This window comes from Macaca thibetana, chromosome 12, assembly GCF_024542745.1.
Source record: "Macaca thibetana thibetana isolate TM-01 chromosome 12, ASM2454274v1, whole genome shotgun sequence".
NCBI classification, from domain to species: Eukaryota; Metazoa; Chordata; class Mammalia; order Primates; family Cercopithecidae; genus Macaca; species Macaca thibetana.
Genome location: NC_065589.1, coordinates 78,208,450 through 78,226,804, shown reverse-complemented (window position 1 = coordinate 78,226,804; position 18,355 = coordinate 78,208,450). Strand labels below are relative to the sequence as shown.

The 18,355-nt window shown below is 36.1% G+C and overlaps 1 protein-coding gene across 8 annotated transcripts in view; it reads right to left on the bottom strand.

Annotated features, from left to right (window-relative positions):
• COBLL1 (cordon-bleu WH2 repeat protein like 1) overlaps nucleotides 1-18,355 on the bottom strand; it is a 198,987-nt gene that overhangs the window by 44,715 nt on the left and 135,917 nt on the right. For 6 of the 8 annotated variants that reach the window (XM_050752919.1, XM_050752917.1, XM_050752916.1 and 3 more), the window contains 6 exons: nucleotides 12,637-12,790; nucleotides 12,121-12,195; nucleotides 10,777-10,896; nucleotides 8,522-8,756; nucleotides 7,396-7,490; nucleotides 1,630-3,200 (listed from right to left, as the gene is read on the bottom strand). In XM_050752919.1, coding sequence (XP_050608876.1) covers nucleotides 1,630-3,200; nucleotides 7,396-7,490; nucleotides 8,522-8,756; nucleotides 10,777-10,896; nucleotides 12,121-12,195; nucleotides 12,637-12,790 — 2,250 coding nt within the window. The remainder of the gene's footprint in view (nucleotides 1-1,629; nucleotides 3,201-7,395; nucleotides 7,491-8,521; nucleotides 8,757-10,776; nucleotides 10,897-12,120; nucleotides 12,196-12,636; nucleotides 12,791-18,355) is intronic. The other 2 variants (XM_050752921.1, XM_050752922.1) reach the window with 1 other exon arrangement.

Genomic DNA, 18,355 nt, shown 5'->3' with positions numbered 1-18,355 from the left:
ACAGTGGTAATTTTATTGTTCTTGAATTAAATACTGCTGACTTCACCAATACACAGAATTGGTTAGAAAAGTCAAATTAAGATTTTTTAAAATACTACAAACTAAAAAATGACCCATTTTCATGGTTTCAACATACTAGCTGTGAAATTACTATTTTAAAATGAGCAAAAGAGTCAAATAGACAATGTCATATTTGTTGAATCTAATATATCTTCTAATAAAGGAATACGAATTACTATGCTACACTTAGTAGCTTATTTTGTGTTTCTGGAAGTCACATGGACTAAGTGCTGACCATGTTTTATTTTTTGCCATGAGAAGCAACACATAAAAGTTAGGAACTTCCAAACTGAAGAATCAAAAATTGAATTACGCTTCTCAGGAAGGCATATTTAGTAACTGATGTAACTGGCATATGTTATCAAGTAATCTTAAATGTCTTTTTCAAACTGCCAAATACATATCTTTACCAAAAAATGATCCAAAGAGGGCTCAGGCAATGACTTAAAAGCTTTATTATCTACACCAAGCTTCCATTGTTTAGGAATGGTATTCTAGTCCAAGAAAAATCACAGGCTTTGTGCCCAAGTACAGAATTAATCTCTATATCATACTTCTATTCCCGATGCTATATCAAAGTAATAAACATAAATGTAAAATACATGAAAAAATATTATTTAAGATATTGTTATACAATTATGGAAAAACATTTACTTGGCAATATGGTTAACATTCTTTTGCTCTAGGAATGTTTGAAAAAGTAATATTAAATACTTCTGGAACTGTCACACAAATATGAATGTATTCTTTAAACACTATCAGAGTAAGAGTACACAAAGCATTTCTTTAAAATTGCATGAGGATTATCATAAATCATGCTGTGAATTTCATCTTCTCCTTTGACTCTATTATCTGAAGCTAGCAAAATACAACACTTGGTTGACCAAACACTAAGTCAACAACACTCCTTTTAGGTAAATATTTAAGGTTAGATGGTGGTTAGATAACAGTTTGGTCAACATACATATTATAGTTGAAAGTTGACACTGACTTAACAAAATGGAGAATTAAGAAAATTACATTTTAAAACTCTGCTTTCAATTTTTTTATATGTGAAAATGCACAATATATGCAAGCTGAAGTTGAGTGTATATGATAGAAATCACATAGCTGAGAGATGCTCAGTTATTTTGTCTAGTCTCTGATAACTGTTATTTTTCCATTTCATTAAGACTATTTCCTTTGCTATTGCACAGTAATGTAAAATTGGAGAATAAACCAGAAGATTTAGACAAGTTAAAAACAAATTAAGATAACACAGGAAAATAGAACCATAAACTAGTAAATATACCATACAAATGATATGAGCAAAGAAACTTTAAACCCTTTGCTAATGACACAATTATATAATGACGACCTTACAGCAATACCTAAACAAGTTATGTAAGTTATAATTGTAAGCAAATAATCAGATTTTATGTATTACCACTCTCTTCACTACAATAGCTTAATTTCAGATTAATATGAGTTCAGAGTAAAGTAGCACACAAACATATCAACATGCTTGTTAATCCCCATTAAACCCTGTGACTAAATTTGAATACTTATTTTTAAAAAGGCTACAGTTACCTTATCAGACACACCAAGTTGTGGGATGTCCACAAATGTATTTACAGAATGAGTCTTCCCTTCCTCTGTGTTGGCTGGAGGTTGGACCGATGCACCAGCACTAGATGACTTGGTGCGCTCTTTACTGAAAGACTGTGACCTTTTCACTACAGCGAGAGCAAACGGTGAAGGACCAGAACTGGAGTATGGTCGTGGGGCACCAAAAGTTTTCAGAGTCTTCAGATTTTGTGTGGATACCTGACGAGCAGGAATTGCCGCAGGTTTCGGAGCTATGGGAGGAGGAGAGGCTTCAGCAGGCTTCTGACCGATGACATCATCATCAGTTTTTTCAACCAGGGGTTGTGGAACAGAGTGAGGCATTTTATTTAAGGGAGAAAGAGTCTGCTCTGGAGAAGGCAGCATATCCCTTTCTGCCTCTTTATTTGTCAGTTCTTTTGGAGCAGGATTAGGGGCAGCATGGACACTCTTGGCAGCTGCAGATGTCACATAGTGACCCGATACTCTCTTCTGCATCTGTAAAAAAAAAGAACTGGGTTTGGCCTGGGGATTAGAAGCCCGAGATTTAAATTTTGATTCCAAAATATTGTTTATGTCTTCCAAATTTGGTGCAAAAGGAACTGTGCCAGTGTCTCTTGTCATTTTGGGAGCTGGTTTCAGAGGACTAACCATGGCTCCATCAGGTGGGCTCACAGAACTGTGCACTTGATGCTCTGTTCTCAGGTTCGGCTTCGGTTTAAGGTCTGGCAGTGGCCCTTTTGGGCTTTCAGAAATAGCCGAATCTTCTGTTTGGATGGCAGTTTCTTTCACATTCTCATGAGTGTGCTTTTTCCCTAAAGCATGTATGTCCTGATCATCTTTATACCCTGTGGTTTCTGACTGCCAGTCTTTCAGTATTTCCAAGGATTTGGGAGGCACTATTTTATAAGTAGTCATTCCAATTTTGGGTATATACTCTCGTGTAATTTCATTTGAAGGTTTTGGCTTGGGATTGTAGTCCTGTCTATAAAGTGGATAATTCTTTAGGTAAGAAGCAGTTGAATTTTTATCAATCCTATCTATAGGAGGCAAAAGATCATCATTACCATGTGCACAAATTGGATCTTTTAGGGTAAGCGGATCTTCTGAATGTATAATTAGGGTGCCTTGACTCCTGAATTCCCTTGAGGTATCTACAGAATCTTGTGAACTTAAGGATGAGTGTTGAGTTGATATGTTGTTATTTGAAGTTTGTACACTTTCTTCAACTTTGGAGTCAGACAAATTATGATCTTGGTGTTTCCCATCAAAACTGTTACAAGAAGGGGTTGTCTGAATTGCGGCATCTTGCATTTTTGTCTTTTCTGCACTAGGTTGATTCGGTTTTTGATCTGGTACTGATGAAGCTGCTAGATGGTTTTCCTTGTAACTTATAGCAGTATCAGTTTCATGTGCCTGAGAGTTTGATGGTCTCTCAACTTCCATATCAATGTCATTATTTTTGGCAACGCCTCCTACATCGATTTCTGTTTTCTTCACTCCATTTTTCATATTGTCTTCTGTGTTCTTTGGAAAGACAATTATTTCATTTTGTACTATTGAGAGAAAAAAAATCATCAAGTTAAATATATGAAAAAGTAGAAAACCTCAAGTTTTTAATGCCTACTTTCTCCCACCTGAAATAGTTTGGTTTGAATTCGACAGATAATTTTCAACTCACTGACTATATAAAGGTAGGTAGTAGCATACAGAGAAAACAGTATGGGCTTTGGATTCATACAGACTGAAGTCTGGAATTCCTGGCTTAACCCCTGGCTTAACTAGTGTGGCCACAACATGTTAATTAACCCTGTTGAGCCTCAGTTTGCTCAGACAAAAAAAGGCGAAAATATGTATATTATATGTGTATCATTTAGATAGCATGCTCATTAGTATATTGACCACAATAAACACTCCATAGAAGGTAAGTAAAAATAAGTTTTTACTTCTTAGATGTCATTCAGCCATTGTTCATAATGACAAAAAATGAAACTGACAAATTCAAAAACTGTATTTTTCCTCTATTTTGACTATCTTTTCTATAGCCCCTAGCATATTTATATTTTCATACCTTACATTAAAAGGAAAGGAATCTCAGGAAATGCAGTCAGTTTTAATGACGGCCTTAACAGAAAACATTAAGATTTACAGTAAAAACAGAATCTCAGGCCAGGCGTGGTGGCTCATGCCTGTAATCCCAGCACTTTGGGAGGCCGAGACGGGCGGGTCATGAGGTCAGTAGATCGAGACTATCCTGGCCAACATGGTGAAACCCGGTCTCTACTAAAAATACAAAAATTAGCCATGTGCGGGGGCGCACGCCTGTAGTCTCAGCTACTCAGGAGGCTGAGGCAGGAGAATCGCTTGAACCCAGGAGGTGGAGGTTGCAGAGAGCTGAGGTCGTGTCACTGCACTCCAGCCTGGCGAGAGAGTGAGACTCCATCTCAAAAGAAAAAAAGACCAGAATCTCAGTTGATGGTCTTGTTAATTAGGTATCTTTGCTGAAGGCTGTTAGAGGACTTTATTTTTAGTTATAACATCAGTGATTTCAATGCATGAAATCAGTCATATTGGTTTTGATTTTTCTCTGTTGGAAATAGGCATCCTCATTCTAGAGTCACAGTCAAAATCAAAGTAGAGAAAATAACCTTCCTCTCCTCTGCACTACTTTTCCTCTTGATTCTAATTCAGACCTCCTGAAAACAAAAACCATTTGCCAGTCTCTAGGTTAACAGAGCAACAGCTTCCAGTCAACAACATGACGGCAAAGCACTGGTAGGAAGCATGTGGAAGGAAACAGGCTTTGGGGTCTGTACCATGTGCCTAGTACTGAATTAAGTCATTCCTCTGCTCCTCTATTTAAATGCCCTGAAGAATCATGCTTCCTGCACGATCACTGTGCTTATCTTCAAAACCCTAGTGGCCTTTTCACATATGGCAATAGTTTGCACAGCACAAGTTAAATGTGAGGTTTGGGGGTCAAACTGTGAATGTATGCCAAGTATTTCTCTATAGTTTTATCATTACCCACTTTTACTTAAAGGATGAGATGAAGTACATTGCCTAAAATGTAATGAGTTATATTATATAGTTTCTCTCTTAAAAAAAGAAAAAGAAAAAAGATATGCAGGCAGAAAAATATCATGTTAGGCAAATTTGTATACAAACAATTTTTTTAAAATCTTCACTTTTTTTTTTTTTTTTTTTTTTTTTTGAGACGGAGTCTCGCTCTGTCTCCCAGGCTGGAGTGCAGTGGCCGGATCTCAGCTCACTGCAAGCTCCGCCTCCCGGGTTCACGCCATTCTCCGGCCTCAGCCTCCCGAGTAGCTGGGACTACAGGCGCCCGCCACCTCGCCCGGCTAGTTTTTTGTATTTCTTAATAGAGACGGGGTTTCACCGTGTTAGCCAGGATGGTTTCGATCTCCTGACCTCGTGATCCGCCCGTCTCGGCCTCCCAAAGTGCTGGGATTACAGGCTTGAGCCACCGCGCCCGGCCTAAATCTTCACGTTTTTAAACTCTGCCTGATTGCACAGTTATTTGGTTGTGGCAGTTAATATTACATATTGTGTTGCAAGATTCCTATATTAAACATGTAATTTAAAAATGGAACTCATTTTTATTCTTCCCAGATAAAATGCAACTGAGTATCAGAATACATATTATATACTTAGGTGAATTCTTTTCTCAGTGACCAATGATTTTTAACTATTTTGATTTACAAAATTAAGGACCCATGCTCTTAGGAACCATAGAAGAGGCATATTTCTGCCTCTGCTCTCAATTTACTTGATTCATAAGTATTTTTCAATGTTCATATGAAAAACACTATTTTGAACATTGTTATAAGCATGGAAAAATTTAAGACCCTCTGGCAGCAGGAAATGAATCTAAATGTATTTCCTTTTTTCTTATTTCTAATTTTCCACTGAATATATATATTTCCCAGTTCACACAACAGAAACATTTTCCCAAAGAAAGTAAACCAATGTAAACATATATTTTACGTTGAATCCCCTTTTAAAAACCCAAATGTATTGGTTTTAGAATTATAAGTTTCTGTTTTTCATATTTTTGGTAGGTTTCTCCTACTTTACCATTGTCTAACTCTGAATTTCTTCTCAACATTTCATGATTATTTCCAGTGATTGGCAGTCCTGGAAACCCAGAATCCATCCTCATCTACAACTGACAATGATGTTAACCAAGTGTTTATGAAGGGCTAGATCATTTTCCAAGGATGGCCAGTAGAGGGAGGAGGTATCTTTTATACTATAGTGATCCTCTACTCAAAAGTGACACTGACATGGACAAACTTACAAAAAGGTGATTTAGATAAGGGTAGGTAAAAAGGAAAACAGAATAAAAGTACTTAAAGAATAATAGACATTATTTACTTTAAAAAAGAACTAGAGTTGACAAAGGTCATAGCAAAATAAAACATGTGCAAATCAAAATACCACGTAAATGTACTTGTGACTCTGGCACTAACTTGACAACAAAAATCTTAACAAAAATGATTCAACTTGACTATTGTTTTAAAGAGAAAGAAGCAGCTTTTAAATCATAATTTCTCAATAGGAATGCTATTGCCATCATAGTACATGCTGTGAAAAACTGACTCAAGTGGAAAAGAATGAAAAACTTATTTGCTTTCAGACCTTCTCAGTATGGTATCTCACAATGGTATTGAATGTGGGAGAAAATGAATCAGTAGCATATATATTCAAGTTAATGAACACATACATAAAATTATATATATATAATTATATATATATAAATATGACATTGTGATTATGTCTTATTCAAATATGAATACTACATCCCTATGTTTTCTAAATATCTTAACCTAGTTTTCTATATTAACATAATAGATTGAACTATGAGAATTCATAAGCCACTTCCTTCTTAACCCCTTAAAACACCATTGTTTATTCCTTAAATTTTCTATTTGCGTAGGATTGTTTTTCTGAAATTCAATACTAAGTACATACTTTATGAGTATCTCAGTATTCTGCTAGGTGCCGTGAGTAGTGCAAAAATATCAAATGTAATTTCTCCGATCCAAGACTACCCAATTCAGTTGAGGAATCGTAAATATAGAACCACAAAGCTCCTAATAATCAAGTAAAAGAAATGAAATATGATTTGGATAAAAATTGAATGGGTAAAATAGATGAAAAATTGTTTTTTAGGCAAAGACAACATGAATATATGCCTTATGATATAGAAATGAGCAAATGACATCATGAGAAAAAATAAGTTATGTTGATTTGAGGATGGGAACTGGGAAACAGTGGTAAATAAGGTTATATTATTAGATGATTTGGGCCTTGAAAAATCAGGCAGAAAAGTTTCATCTAAGGAAGTTAGATGGAAAAAAAGAGAAACAGATCACAGCTACATACACAGAGGAAACATTTTTAAGATCCAAAGTCTAAATTAGATAATTTCTATGTTTTAACAACAAAAGTAGTACACATGGTAGTTAAGGGCACACTCAAGAGCAATATTGCCCCAGTTTAAATCCTAGGTTCACCATTACCATAGCAGTTGTGAGACCTAAGGTGAGTTACTTAATACCTCTGTGGCACACAAAATGGGAATAAAAATAATAGTACCCAAAATATCCGTAAATGAGGTAGGTATTAAGTGAGTTACAGGAGATTAAATGAGTTAATACATATAAAGTGTTAAGAATTGTCCTTGGCATATAATAAAATAAAATGCTGGCTATTAATTATATAACTCACCATTCTCTTGGTTTGGGCCCAACGACTTCAAGTTTCTTATACTGTCAACTACCTTCTTTTCATTGCTTGTATCATATACTACACTGTGTGGTTCTCTGGAAGATATAACATTGTATGTTATATGTTGATACTATTGAAAAAACACACACACACACACACACACACACACACACGCATGCTCAATGAGAAAACAGGCAATAATTTCCAAAGACAGATGGACTAAAACAATCATTTATTTCTGCCAAACTGCGGAAATTTAAAGCAGAGAAAAAATATAACTGAGAAGAAATGCTGCCATGACACATTAGCTTTCATATGGTGGTCCCATTAAAAAGAAAGAAGCTTGGTAAAATAGACACTTTTCCAAAACAGTGGCTTTATTTGGTTATTATCAGTTATTTGCCTTTTAAAGAAAAAGGAAATTAAATGAAACATTTTAGTTTTGCATCTGGCAAGGTCAACTATATAAATCAGAATGTAGATTGACCTCACTGATGTTTTTTTCCCTTTGGTGATAGAACAGTTTAATAAGGAGACAATCTCATGCAAATTATAGTAAACCTCTGACATATATGGTTTATTTTGCTTGGCTGATTTCATCTTTATGCATGTTGTTGCATTTCAAACCTAAATGGACTAGACTATAGCTGTCCATTTCTAGAATCAAGTGGAAAATACATTCTCTGTTTCATAAAGTTGACTGCAAAGATAATACTCATGATTTAACATCATACTCTAATATGCAGAATTGTTTTCACATACCAGTGAAAATCCTCCAGGAATACTTGGTAAAAATTGAAAATTAAATATTACATTTAGGTCACATAGGTAACAGGCAAAATACACACACAAAGAAAAACTTTCATTTTTGAATCACACAAATTAACTATTTCTCATGGCTTATCTGACACAGGGATATTAGAACTGTCACATGTGATTTTCTCTGAACATAATTACATGCAAATAAGTACTTCATTAATAAACATTCTTATAATAATGGTAAAAGGGATAAAGTCAAAACCAAAGGGCTGACTGTATTTATGTTTAAAATTTCAGATCTATATTTCAGAACACTAATATTAATTAAACAAACTGCCACCAACACCCCAGCACAGAGAATACTTACTGTCCATCTGTGCTTCTAGTTTCTTGTTTTTCTTCCATGGAGTTTTGTGAGAACTCTCCACTATCATTGCCAAGGGCTGAATCGGGATCATTTTTCAGTGTATTTATTATATCAGTAGATACAAAAGGAATATCTTGTGACTTCGGAGAAACATTTTCAGCTTCAACTTTAGGCACTTCACTCAGTTCTTCCTTTTCATCTATCTCTTCAAGGCTATAATCAGAGCTTATTCCAGCTACAAAGAAATGCAGATATAATCCTAAATATTAATTTGCATCATTAATCCTATGCAATTCTGGCAAGGAAGGAATTTTGAAAAAAAATAATTAGTTGGACTCTTTTAAGTTCTGCTTCAAAAATAATAGTGAAGTTCTTTCTCCTGGTGAGTAGTCATGTTAACATAAAACCAGATTATCTCAGACTCATAATTCTCAAAACAATTTGCTATCACTCTAGGTTTCATTCATGGTAGAGACAAGAGGTTATTTAATCTCATAAACCTCAAGTTAAATATTTCATTTAAGAAATATCTTTCAATTCAATGTTTTTTATACTCATCCAACAACTCAATAGTGCAAATTAAAGGCAAATTAATAATTTTAAAAGTGAAAACGAAAAGCACATGAGATTTTTGTATTGTCTACAAGGGCACTCATAAAATTTGACTCAATAGTTATTAAAACCAACTAAACTCGAGAATTACCTGAGCCCCCTTTAAAAATACTGAGGCTCACACCCTACTCCACAAAATCAGAATCTCTGATGGGTGGGGCAAGGGACTTTTAAAACTATTTAGATGATTCTACTATGCAACCTGAGTTAAAAGCCACTGACCTAGATGTTTAATTTTTAAAAATACAAACAGAGCAAGTATCAGACAATGAAAATTAAGTTTTATTCCTATCCAGTTTGATTCTCAGAGGCAACTTACTTTAACCATTTTTCCTCTATGTCCTGAGAAAGTGTAATATACATATATAGGCTGATAACTATACTCACATGTTTCCCTTTGTTAGTTTATTTAATATAAATGGAAGCATACTGTAGCCACCTAGCTTTTTTCTCCACTTACAATATCTTAAATATTATCCATATTAATATATATGTGTATACATAAATATTTTCAATAGCTGTGGTTAACATTTCATTGTATAAAAAAATGTATTTTATCACCAACACCAAGCCAGCAGGGTGAAAGAGAAGGAGGCACCCCGAGCAGTTAATGTTCATTGTCAAGATTAGCCGTGGAAGTAAATGGAAGCCAAAGAGTGAGGTTCTGGATTTTTGCTAAATACAATTAAACATTTCCATGTACACCATAGTATCTGAATGAAATTTAATTTTATCCCAAGGCTGGGGGCGTGGTCGTGGGGGTGGGGTGGGTAGGTGGTATAGCATCCGATTATAGTAATCAGTACATTCAGAAAATTTAATTTTTAACATAATTCAATAAAGTACTTAAAATATACTTTTAAAATTTTATCTCTAAGTATGTAGGCAGAAAAGTGTGCTATTTGTGCTATTTGAGAAATAAACATGGGAAATTTTAATGGTATTTTTATCATTAATAAAAATAGATTACTCAATAAAAAATATTTTAAAATTTAGGTTTAAGTGAATTTTCAAATGTACATATTTTGGCAAATGATGCTTTATTATGACGTGAAATAGTCATTATGATGCCAATGTATAATATAATGTGTCTACGATATTTTATCTATGTGTTAAGAATGTATTTATATAATTTGAAAAAACTGTATTGAGAAAAATGAAAGGCCATGATGGTTTAGATACAAATGTGTTTTTAAATTTTTATTATAAGGTCTTGCTTTGTCACCCAGGCCGGAGTGCAGTGGCATGATCATAGCTCACTGCCGTCTCAAAATTCAGGGCTCAAGCGATCCTCCCACCTCAGGCTCATGAGTAGCTGGGATTGTAAGTGTGAGCCACCAGGCCCAGCCTCAACTGTGTGTTCAAAGTGACCCCTCAGTATATGTAAGCCAAATAGAAGAGAAGCTAAAATTCTTCAGAACCACTGATTTTATTTAACTAATCGACTCTGTTGTATTCATCTGTGTGGTTGGGAAAAACAACAAAGTCTAAACCCAGATAAAACTTCAAGTGAAAAGGGGGAAACTTATCTTTCTTTATAAAATATGTTCACACAAGGTTTCAACAGCTAATCAAATTTACAATTGATGATATCTTAATCTGCCTGACACAAAGCACCAGCAAGGAAAGGCCTGACCACCTACATGTCAATGATGTTATGGCTGCCTCAGGTGTTCCAGGGCACTCAAAGACAGAGGTTTCCTCCATCAGCTTGGGCGCAGTGCACTGCTCCTGACTGGAGAGCCCAGGGCCAAAGGAGGTTTCTGCCAAAGAAGTAGAATCTGTAGAAATGGCACTTAGACAACAGAGTTAAGGCAAGCAGAGACTAAGAAGCATTTTGGAAGAAATCAGATTTGTTAGCTCACAATTATCGATGCATTAAACAAGAGGTAAAAGTGAAAAAAAATGAAGAAAAACAAATATGAAGCAAAGTTTGAATAGCATGTACTCCTTTTTATAATGCTTCAGTGACTTCTAATTTCACTCAACAGTTTTAATTGTTATTATTCAATACATTTCCTTTGTGGAAAAAAAAATGGGGCCATTTATATTATTCTGAGTAAAAGCTGAGAAAAATCATTACTAGTTATCTGAGAGTAAGATTTAAAATCACAGAGGAGTGAAGAATTCTTACATATATATGTTAAAATTCCAAATTCTTAAATACCACTTAAAGATTCAAGATTCAAGAGTGTTGCTCCTAAATGTTTCCTGTATTTAGAATATAAATTATAAAAATCAGGTGAGTTATATTAAGCGTTTTTTATACTTACAAAATTATCCCCATGATAAAGTCCTAGTATAATCATATTCTATTTTTGGTATGACATTACTAGTCTATCACATTCATTGATGTCTTATAGTAACTGTAAAGATTAAAACATTGTTATCATACTTCTTATAAAAGCTACTAAGTAGATATTATTAAAAATACTAGAAAAGTATTAGAATAAATTATACAACTTGTAATGGAATTTTGTTTGGGAAGAATGCACAAGGAGAGCCATATACTGCAACAGAAAACATTTTCATGGTAACAAATTTTTACCATTAGAGTAGGGTAACTTGTATGTTGAGTTCATACCTAGCACAGTTGCATAAAAAAATTGTGCTTACACTTTCCTGTAAATTTTCTTCCGCACACGCCAAGGTACATTCCTAATTATGGTGTGTCATTACACTTGGGAAGGAGTTAATAAATGTTAACCTGATATTGCATAAGGGAAAGCAGGAGACTACATAGAGAAACTACTCAAGGACAATTCCAGAACTGAAATTGTGATCTCTGCCAGCTTCATACTCTAATTGAGTTGAGGGGCAGAGGGGTGGGGGCAAGAATTCATTTCATAATAACAGAATTTGGGAAATGAGACCAAAGAATCTGTATCTCTTTCATGTATAAAGCATCGCGAATGGATTCATTTCTCAATTATCATAGAAGTCCTTTTTCAGTAATTACTCCATGTGGAATAAGGGCATCATCATACCTGGGCTGGATAGCTCCTCAGGAGAGTTTGCTTCCGAAGCACTGTCTGGAGGAACTCCATCTACTGGCTGTAAGGCTAAAGGAAAGAAGCACACTACTTATAAAGTCATATTCACAAATAAAACAATTCCTTAACAGTTTAACTTAGTTATTTTTATATTGTTCAGAAAGCAGTGAGCCTTGCTAGAAGTCATTTTACTATCTAGTTGTAAAACACTAAAATCCACTTAGACTCCCTTTTCTACATACAGCTAATCCTGAAATGGCAGTATCTTTCTGAATAAATTCACGAATTATGACATGTTCACCTCAGGATAATGGAGCTGTATAATTTTGATACTTTATTTGGTGATGTTTCAGATTTTTAAAAGGCAGTTAAGTGAGACTAATCAAGATGTATTTTAAAAGCCTAAGTATTATTATTAAAAAAGCACAACTTACAAACCCATATCTTTCCTACTGTCCGTATTAAACAAAACACAATACAAATGTAATGTTAATAAAAAAACCACATTACCAGTCACACGACTATTTTCATCACTTTGATGCAGGGGTATTTTGGAGGGTGGGGAAGGTGCTTTTCGCTTTGTCCTTCTCAAAGATGAATTCCCTGCAGATGTGCTGCTGAGCTGCAGTGAGTCTGCCCTCACTCTTCCTGCTTCACAGGGACTCTGGAAAACAAAATGACCAAATAGAATCCTACATTTAGAGATCTGTAGCAAACTTTAGGAAGACACTGAACTTTATGTCAAACACAGATGTACCCAAATGGAACATAATAGTCATTCCTTAAAAACGTTTATGAAGCATCTGCCACATGCAGAAGCTGGGCTATGGGATAGATACATAAAGAAAAATAAAATATGGCCTTTCTCAAGAAACTTGGGCTAGAATGGGAGACTGCCACGCAAACAACTAACTGTAATGTAGAGGACTCATAAGTAACAGAGTTAAAAGCTAACTTTTAAAGAAAAACCTGGAGAAATAAAAAGGAAGGGATGAAAAAGGGAACATTATTTGTACAGTAGCATCTAGCTTGATTAAATCTACCTCTTTATAACTGCAGTGTTTCAGTGAGGAATACTGCAAAAATCTATATGTCTACCCGAGGAAAGGTCCTTCAAGGTCACCTACCAGAAACAGCTATGGCTCACACTCCTAGCCCATGACTGTCAGCAGACCCTAAGACATCCTCCCTCAGCAGGGGTCAGTGCCTCCTCACCAATGGCCATGTCATCTTTGCTCTTTCCCTTTACCAAGAATGAATGAATGAATGAATGAATGAATGAATGAATGAATGCATGCATGCATGCATAAATGAATAAATAACTATTTAGAAGAGTTGTTTAGGTGGCTCACACCTGTAATCCCAGCACTTTGGAAGGCCGAGGCGGGCAGACCACCTGAGGTAAAGATTTCGAGACCAGCTGGCCAATGCAGTGAAAGCCCGTCTCTACTAAAAATAAAAAAAAAAATTAGCCAGGCGTGGTGGCGGGCGCCTGTAATCCCAGCTACTCGGGAGGCTGAGGCAGGAGAATCGCTTGAATCCCAGAGGCAGAGGTTGCAGTGAGTTGAGATCGTGCCATTGCACTCCAGCCTGGGTGACAAGAGTGAAACTCCATCTCGAAAAAATAAATAAAAGAGTTGTTTGCAGTTTGTGTCTCTAATTTCTCTTATCCCACTTGAACCCTTTCAATGATACTTTTCTCAGCTTTTGATCCATTAAAATGATTCCTATCAAAGTCACCAAAGACTTTGACTATGAAGAAATCCATGGCCACTTCTCAGAACTCACTTATGCAACCTATTAGCAACATTAAACAAAGCTGATCACCCTCCTAAAATACATTATTTTTCTTCCAGGAGACCACATTTCTTACTCTTCATAGATCCCTACTCTCTGGCTACTCAGTTTTCTGTGTCTGCTTCTCTCCATCTCCTGATCAACACTGGTGTGACCCAGGGCGTGGTCTGTGAACACATTCCATTTAGTATCTCTGCTCCCTCTCCAGAGGATCTCATCTATTCTCTTTAAGTATAATGTGTATGCCAATGAATTCCAAATCCATGTCTCTATCTTGGACATCTGTTCTGATCTCCCCTTAATGTCTGAAGCCTCTTTAATTTAGCATGTCTAAAACTGAGATCATGATAATTCCTCTTTATCCCTCTGCCACATCGTAGTCTCACAGCCTTCCCTGTCTTAGTAAAGAACAAGTTATCCTTCCATTTGCCCTCATCTTCTGTCACATCTCACACTGAGTCAACCTTTTTATCCCTTCCCTTAGAAGATATCCAGCATTCAGCTTAACTGCTACTACACAGTCTGAATCATCATTAGAAAATACCTAATTAGACTCCATCTCCACATTGTTTCGCTATAGTCCTTCAAGATAGGCGCAAAAAGAATCTGCTATCTTTAAATAAGATCATAAAAAAGGATCCTATTAAAATGTAAGACAGATTAGGTTAACTTTGGTTAAAACCCACTAATAGTTCCCTTTATAAGTCCATTAACAACCTGGCATCTAGCTCTCTCTGGCCTCCTCCTTTGGTAATGGAGTGGCTCACTCCACTCCAGCTACACTGGCCTCTTTGTTGCTCTTCAAATGTGCCGGCAGAGTTCCTCCATCACAGGGTGGTCATCCTTTACTGCTCCCTGTCCCTGGAATGCTTTTTCTTCTGACAACTCGGTGTCCATTTTCTTCAGGCCATTTCTCAAATGTCTTTTTTTTTTTTTTGAGACAGAGTCTCACTCTGTCACCCACCCAGGCTGGACTGCAGTGGCATGATCTCGGCTCACTGCAGCCTCCATCTCCCAGGCTCAAGTGATTCTCATGCATCAGCCTACTGAGTAGCTGGGATTACAGGCATGCAATATGACGCCCAGCTAATTTTTGTATTTTTAGTACAGACAGGGTTTCACCATGTTGGCCAGGCTGGTCTCAAACTCCTGACTTCAAGTAATCTGCCTGTCTTTGCCTCCCAAAGTGATGGATTACAGGCATGAGCTACCATACCCGGTCAAATGTCATCTCTTCAACGAACTCCTCCCTGACTCCCAATATTTCTTATCCCTGCTTCCTAGATTTATTTCTATGATCAGCATTTAATTGCTCTCTAACATACTATACGGTTGACTTATTTGCCTTATACATTGTCTGCTCCCACTAGGGTTGACCACAGAGGCAGGGATTTTTTTCCCCTATTTTGCTCACTGCTGTTTGTCCAGAACCATGCCTGGCTCACAGAGGTTTCTAAGTAAATACTCCTTGAATGAATAAAAAATGAATGATATGCTGCCATCTTCATTTGTAAAAAAGACCTTGACGTACTCAGACCAGGAGCATGTGTAAAGACTGGGGCAGTCTAGTCTTACAAGACAAGATAGGTACGTCTAAGGGAAGTGAACTAATTCATAAGATATTTTTCAGTCTTTATGCCTTGCTACACACCAAGAAAAAATGGGCAAATTTACTATTTTATAATTTTTAAATATATCTGCCAGAGAGAAAGGGAAGCCTGCTCCCAAAGAAAAGGGTTTGAGTTAGCTGTGCTCTTTGCCAATTGTGTTAGGTACTAAAGAGGAAGGCAGGTCACTTCAACAGTGAGAGAAACTGTTAGGTCTACAGTGGCAGGAGCTTCACCGAACAAACCTCTCACAAACCCACTAACTGTGCCTTATAACAGAGGAATGGGACAAGGTGGCACCAGGGAGGTCTTACCAATAGTTGAAATGTTAACCTTTTTTCCTACTAGTTGGCAAATAGCTGCCTCCAACCCCATCCCATTACTCTGATTCCTCCTCCAAAATTCTTCAGATTTCTCTATAATCCAGCAAGAAAAGAGTTAAATCCTGCCACCCAAAGTCGGATTTTGTTTCAGAGTCACTAAAGTCAATTCTGACTAAATATTATGATCATCCTGACTAGGGTAGGCATGGGGGTGGATTCTCAATCGATGTTTGAAATAATTCAAAACAAGGGCCCGCTGCAACAAAAAGGTAAGAAAGAAATGCACCAAGGAATTGGCAGTATTTAAATATTGCTTTGAATAGAATATAAAGGTTAAATAGAAATCTTTCTACTGATAATGTCTTTGTGTTCTAAAACCTTCCCCTGATATCTTATAAGAGTAACAAATTTAGGAAACATCAGAAAAAAAGGCCAAAAGTTCTCCCAAAAGAACATGGCCCTTCACTTTAAAAAAATAATTACCTGCAAATCAAAAGCAGTAGAAGATGTGATTTTATTTCTTGGATTTACTTCTGTAAAGCCCTATTAAAGCCAAGTTCCACTCCTATGGCAGATCTAGTTTACCAGTAAGAATGCAAGAGGTGATCAATAAGTGGCAGCTTAATGCATGAAGCAACAGCAGCATTTGATTTTCCTCCCCAGTTCCATGTTTCCCGTGTTTCAACTGATTGCTTTCATGAGGTGTATAATAAAAATGTGTTCATCATTAGGTCACATTCCTTATCATTGTCACTTATTGGTATTTTCCATGATAAAAGCAGCCATGACATGAATTTCTCAATGAGAGTATCTATTTGGGAGTTAGAGCTCTTATATTTTGGTTATAATAAAGCAGACAGTACAGAATTATAAAAGGGAGGAATATATACAGACTCACAAATTTTTATGAACCTATTCAAGACAGAATAACCACAGACTCATATATTTCATTATTCAGCCTAGAGGTCTTAAAATAAGGTAGCTTTTTGTAAAACAGAGTATTTATATTTTTACGGATAAAGAATTTAAAATTTGTCAAAATAGACATATTTCAGTTTTATAAATGCTAAATTTTTTTCAACAGCATTTATGAAGATAATTGGGGGAAGTGCATATTGAAAAGACAAAGTCATGGACATCAGGGGAAGCATTTATTTTACAACCCCATTCTGCGACATTCACCACCCTTACCATGTTGTGCATGGGTATCATGATGGTAAATGTACAGGCATTACTAAAGCTGCAATTTGAATTAAAGCGGCTAAGAAAAAAGACATTGGCTTGGTGCGGTGGCTCACACCTGTAATCCCAGAACATCTGAGGACAGGGATTCAAGACCAGCCTGACTAACATGGTGAAACCCCGTTTCTACTAAAAACATAGAAATTAGCCAGGTAGAGAGGTGTGTGCCTGTAATCCCAGCTACTTGGGAGGCTGAGGCAGAAGAATCGCTTTAACCTGGGAAGTGGAGGTGCAGTGAGCCAAGAGCGCGCCACTGCACTCCAGCCTAGCAACAAGAGTGAAATTCCATCTCAAAATAAATAAACAAATAAATAAATAAAAATAAAAAGACATTAGAGGAAAGTGAACATGATTTCACTAATTGATATGAAGTACAATTATGTGGCCTGTCATAACTGGAACTTATGCTGTTAATAATGCTTAAAACTTACTAAAGTTGAGGACAAAATGTAAATTTAACAATTGGTATAAGTCATGCAAAGGCAAGAGTTTTGAAGAAATAAGAATAGTGAGTTTAGATAATAAGCAACAGATTAATGGACAGAAATGTAAATTTTCTTTTGAAATATAAGTAATATTCATATTAGCATTCAAGGAAATAGCTTTATATATATATTTTTGTTGTCCTATAAGATACAGAAGCAAGAGGTTTTTTGAAGACTCTTGGAAAATAATTTCAATTACTTAAGAAATTGCCAAGGAAAGTTAAGATAATAAAAATCAAATGTGGAATTATTGTGTGTTAACTAAAACATCACTCTTAACACAAAACAGAAGAACAACTGGGACTTGAGAAAGAGATGTTCTACACCTACTAAAAAACCTTCTCTTGGGGAGGCGGGGTGAAAGCCTGCAGGAAAAGAAGGGACATTTAAGTTAGAAGACTCTCATGTTTCTAAATAGATTGTAGCCAGGAAAACACATGTATACACTGGGATTTACAGAGAATATACATATCTAACATGCAAGACTGGAGAGGCTCCAAACCCAGGAATGACTAATGCTAAAAGCAGCCTTACTAAACTGCCACAGCATTTAAGTAATATACATCATGAGTTTAGAATGCTAAAAAAGTAAATTAAATTTAAAGGGTGGGAAGACCACTGATACCTAAGCAGCAGCATTTTTTTTTTTTTTTTTTTTTTTTTTTGAGACAGAGTTTTGCTCTGTCGCCCAGGCTGGAGTGCAGTGGTACGATCTCAGCTCACTGCAACCTCCGCCTCCCAGGTTCAAGCAGTTCTCTGCCTCAGCCTCCCAAGT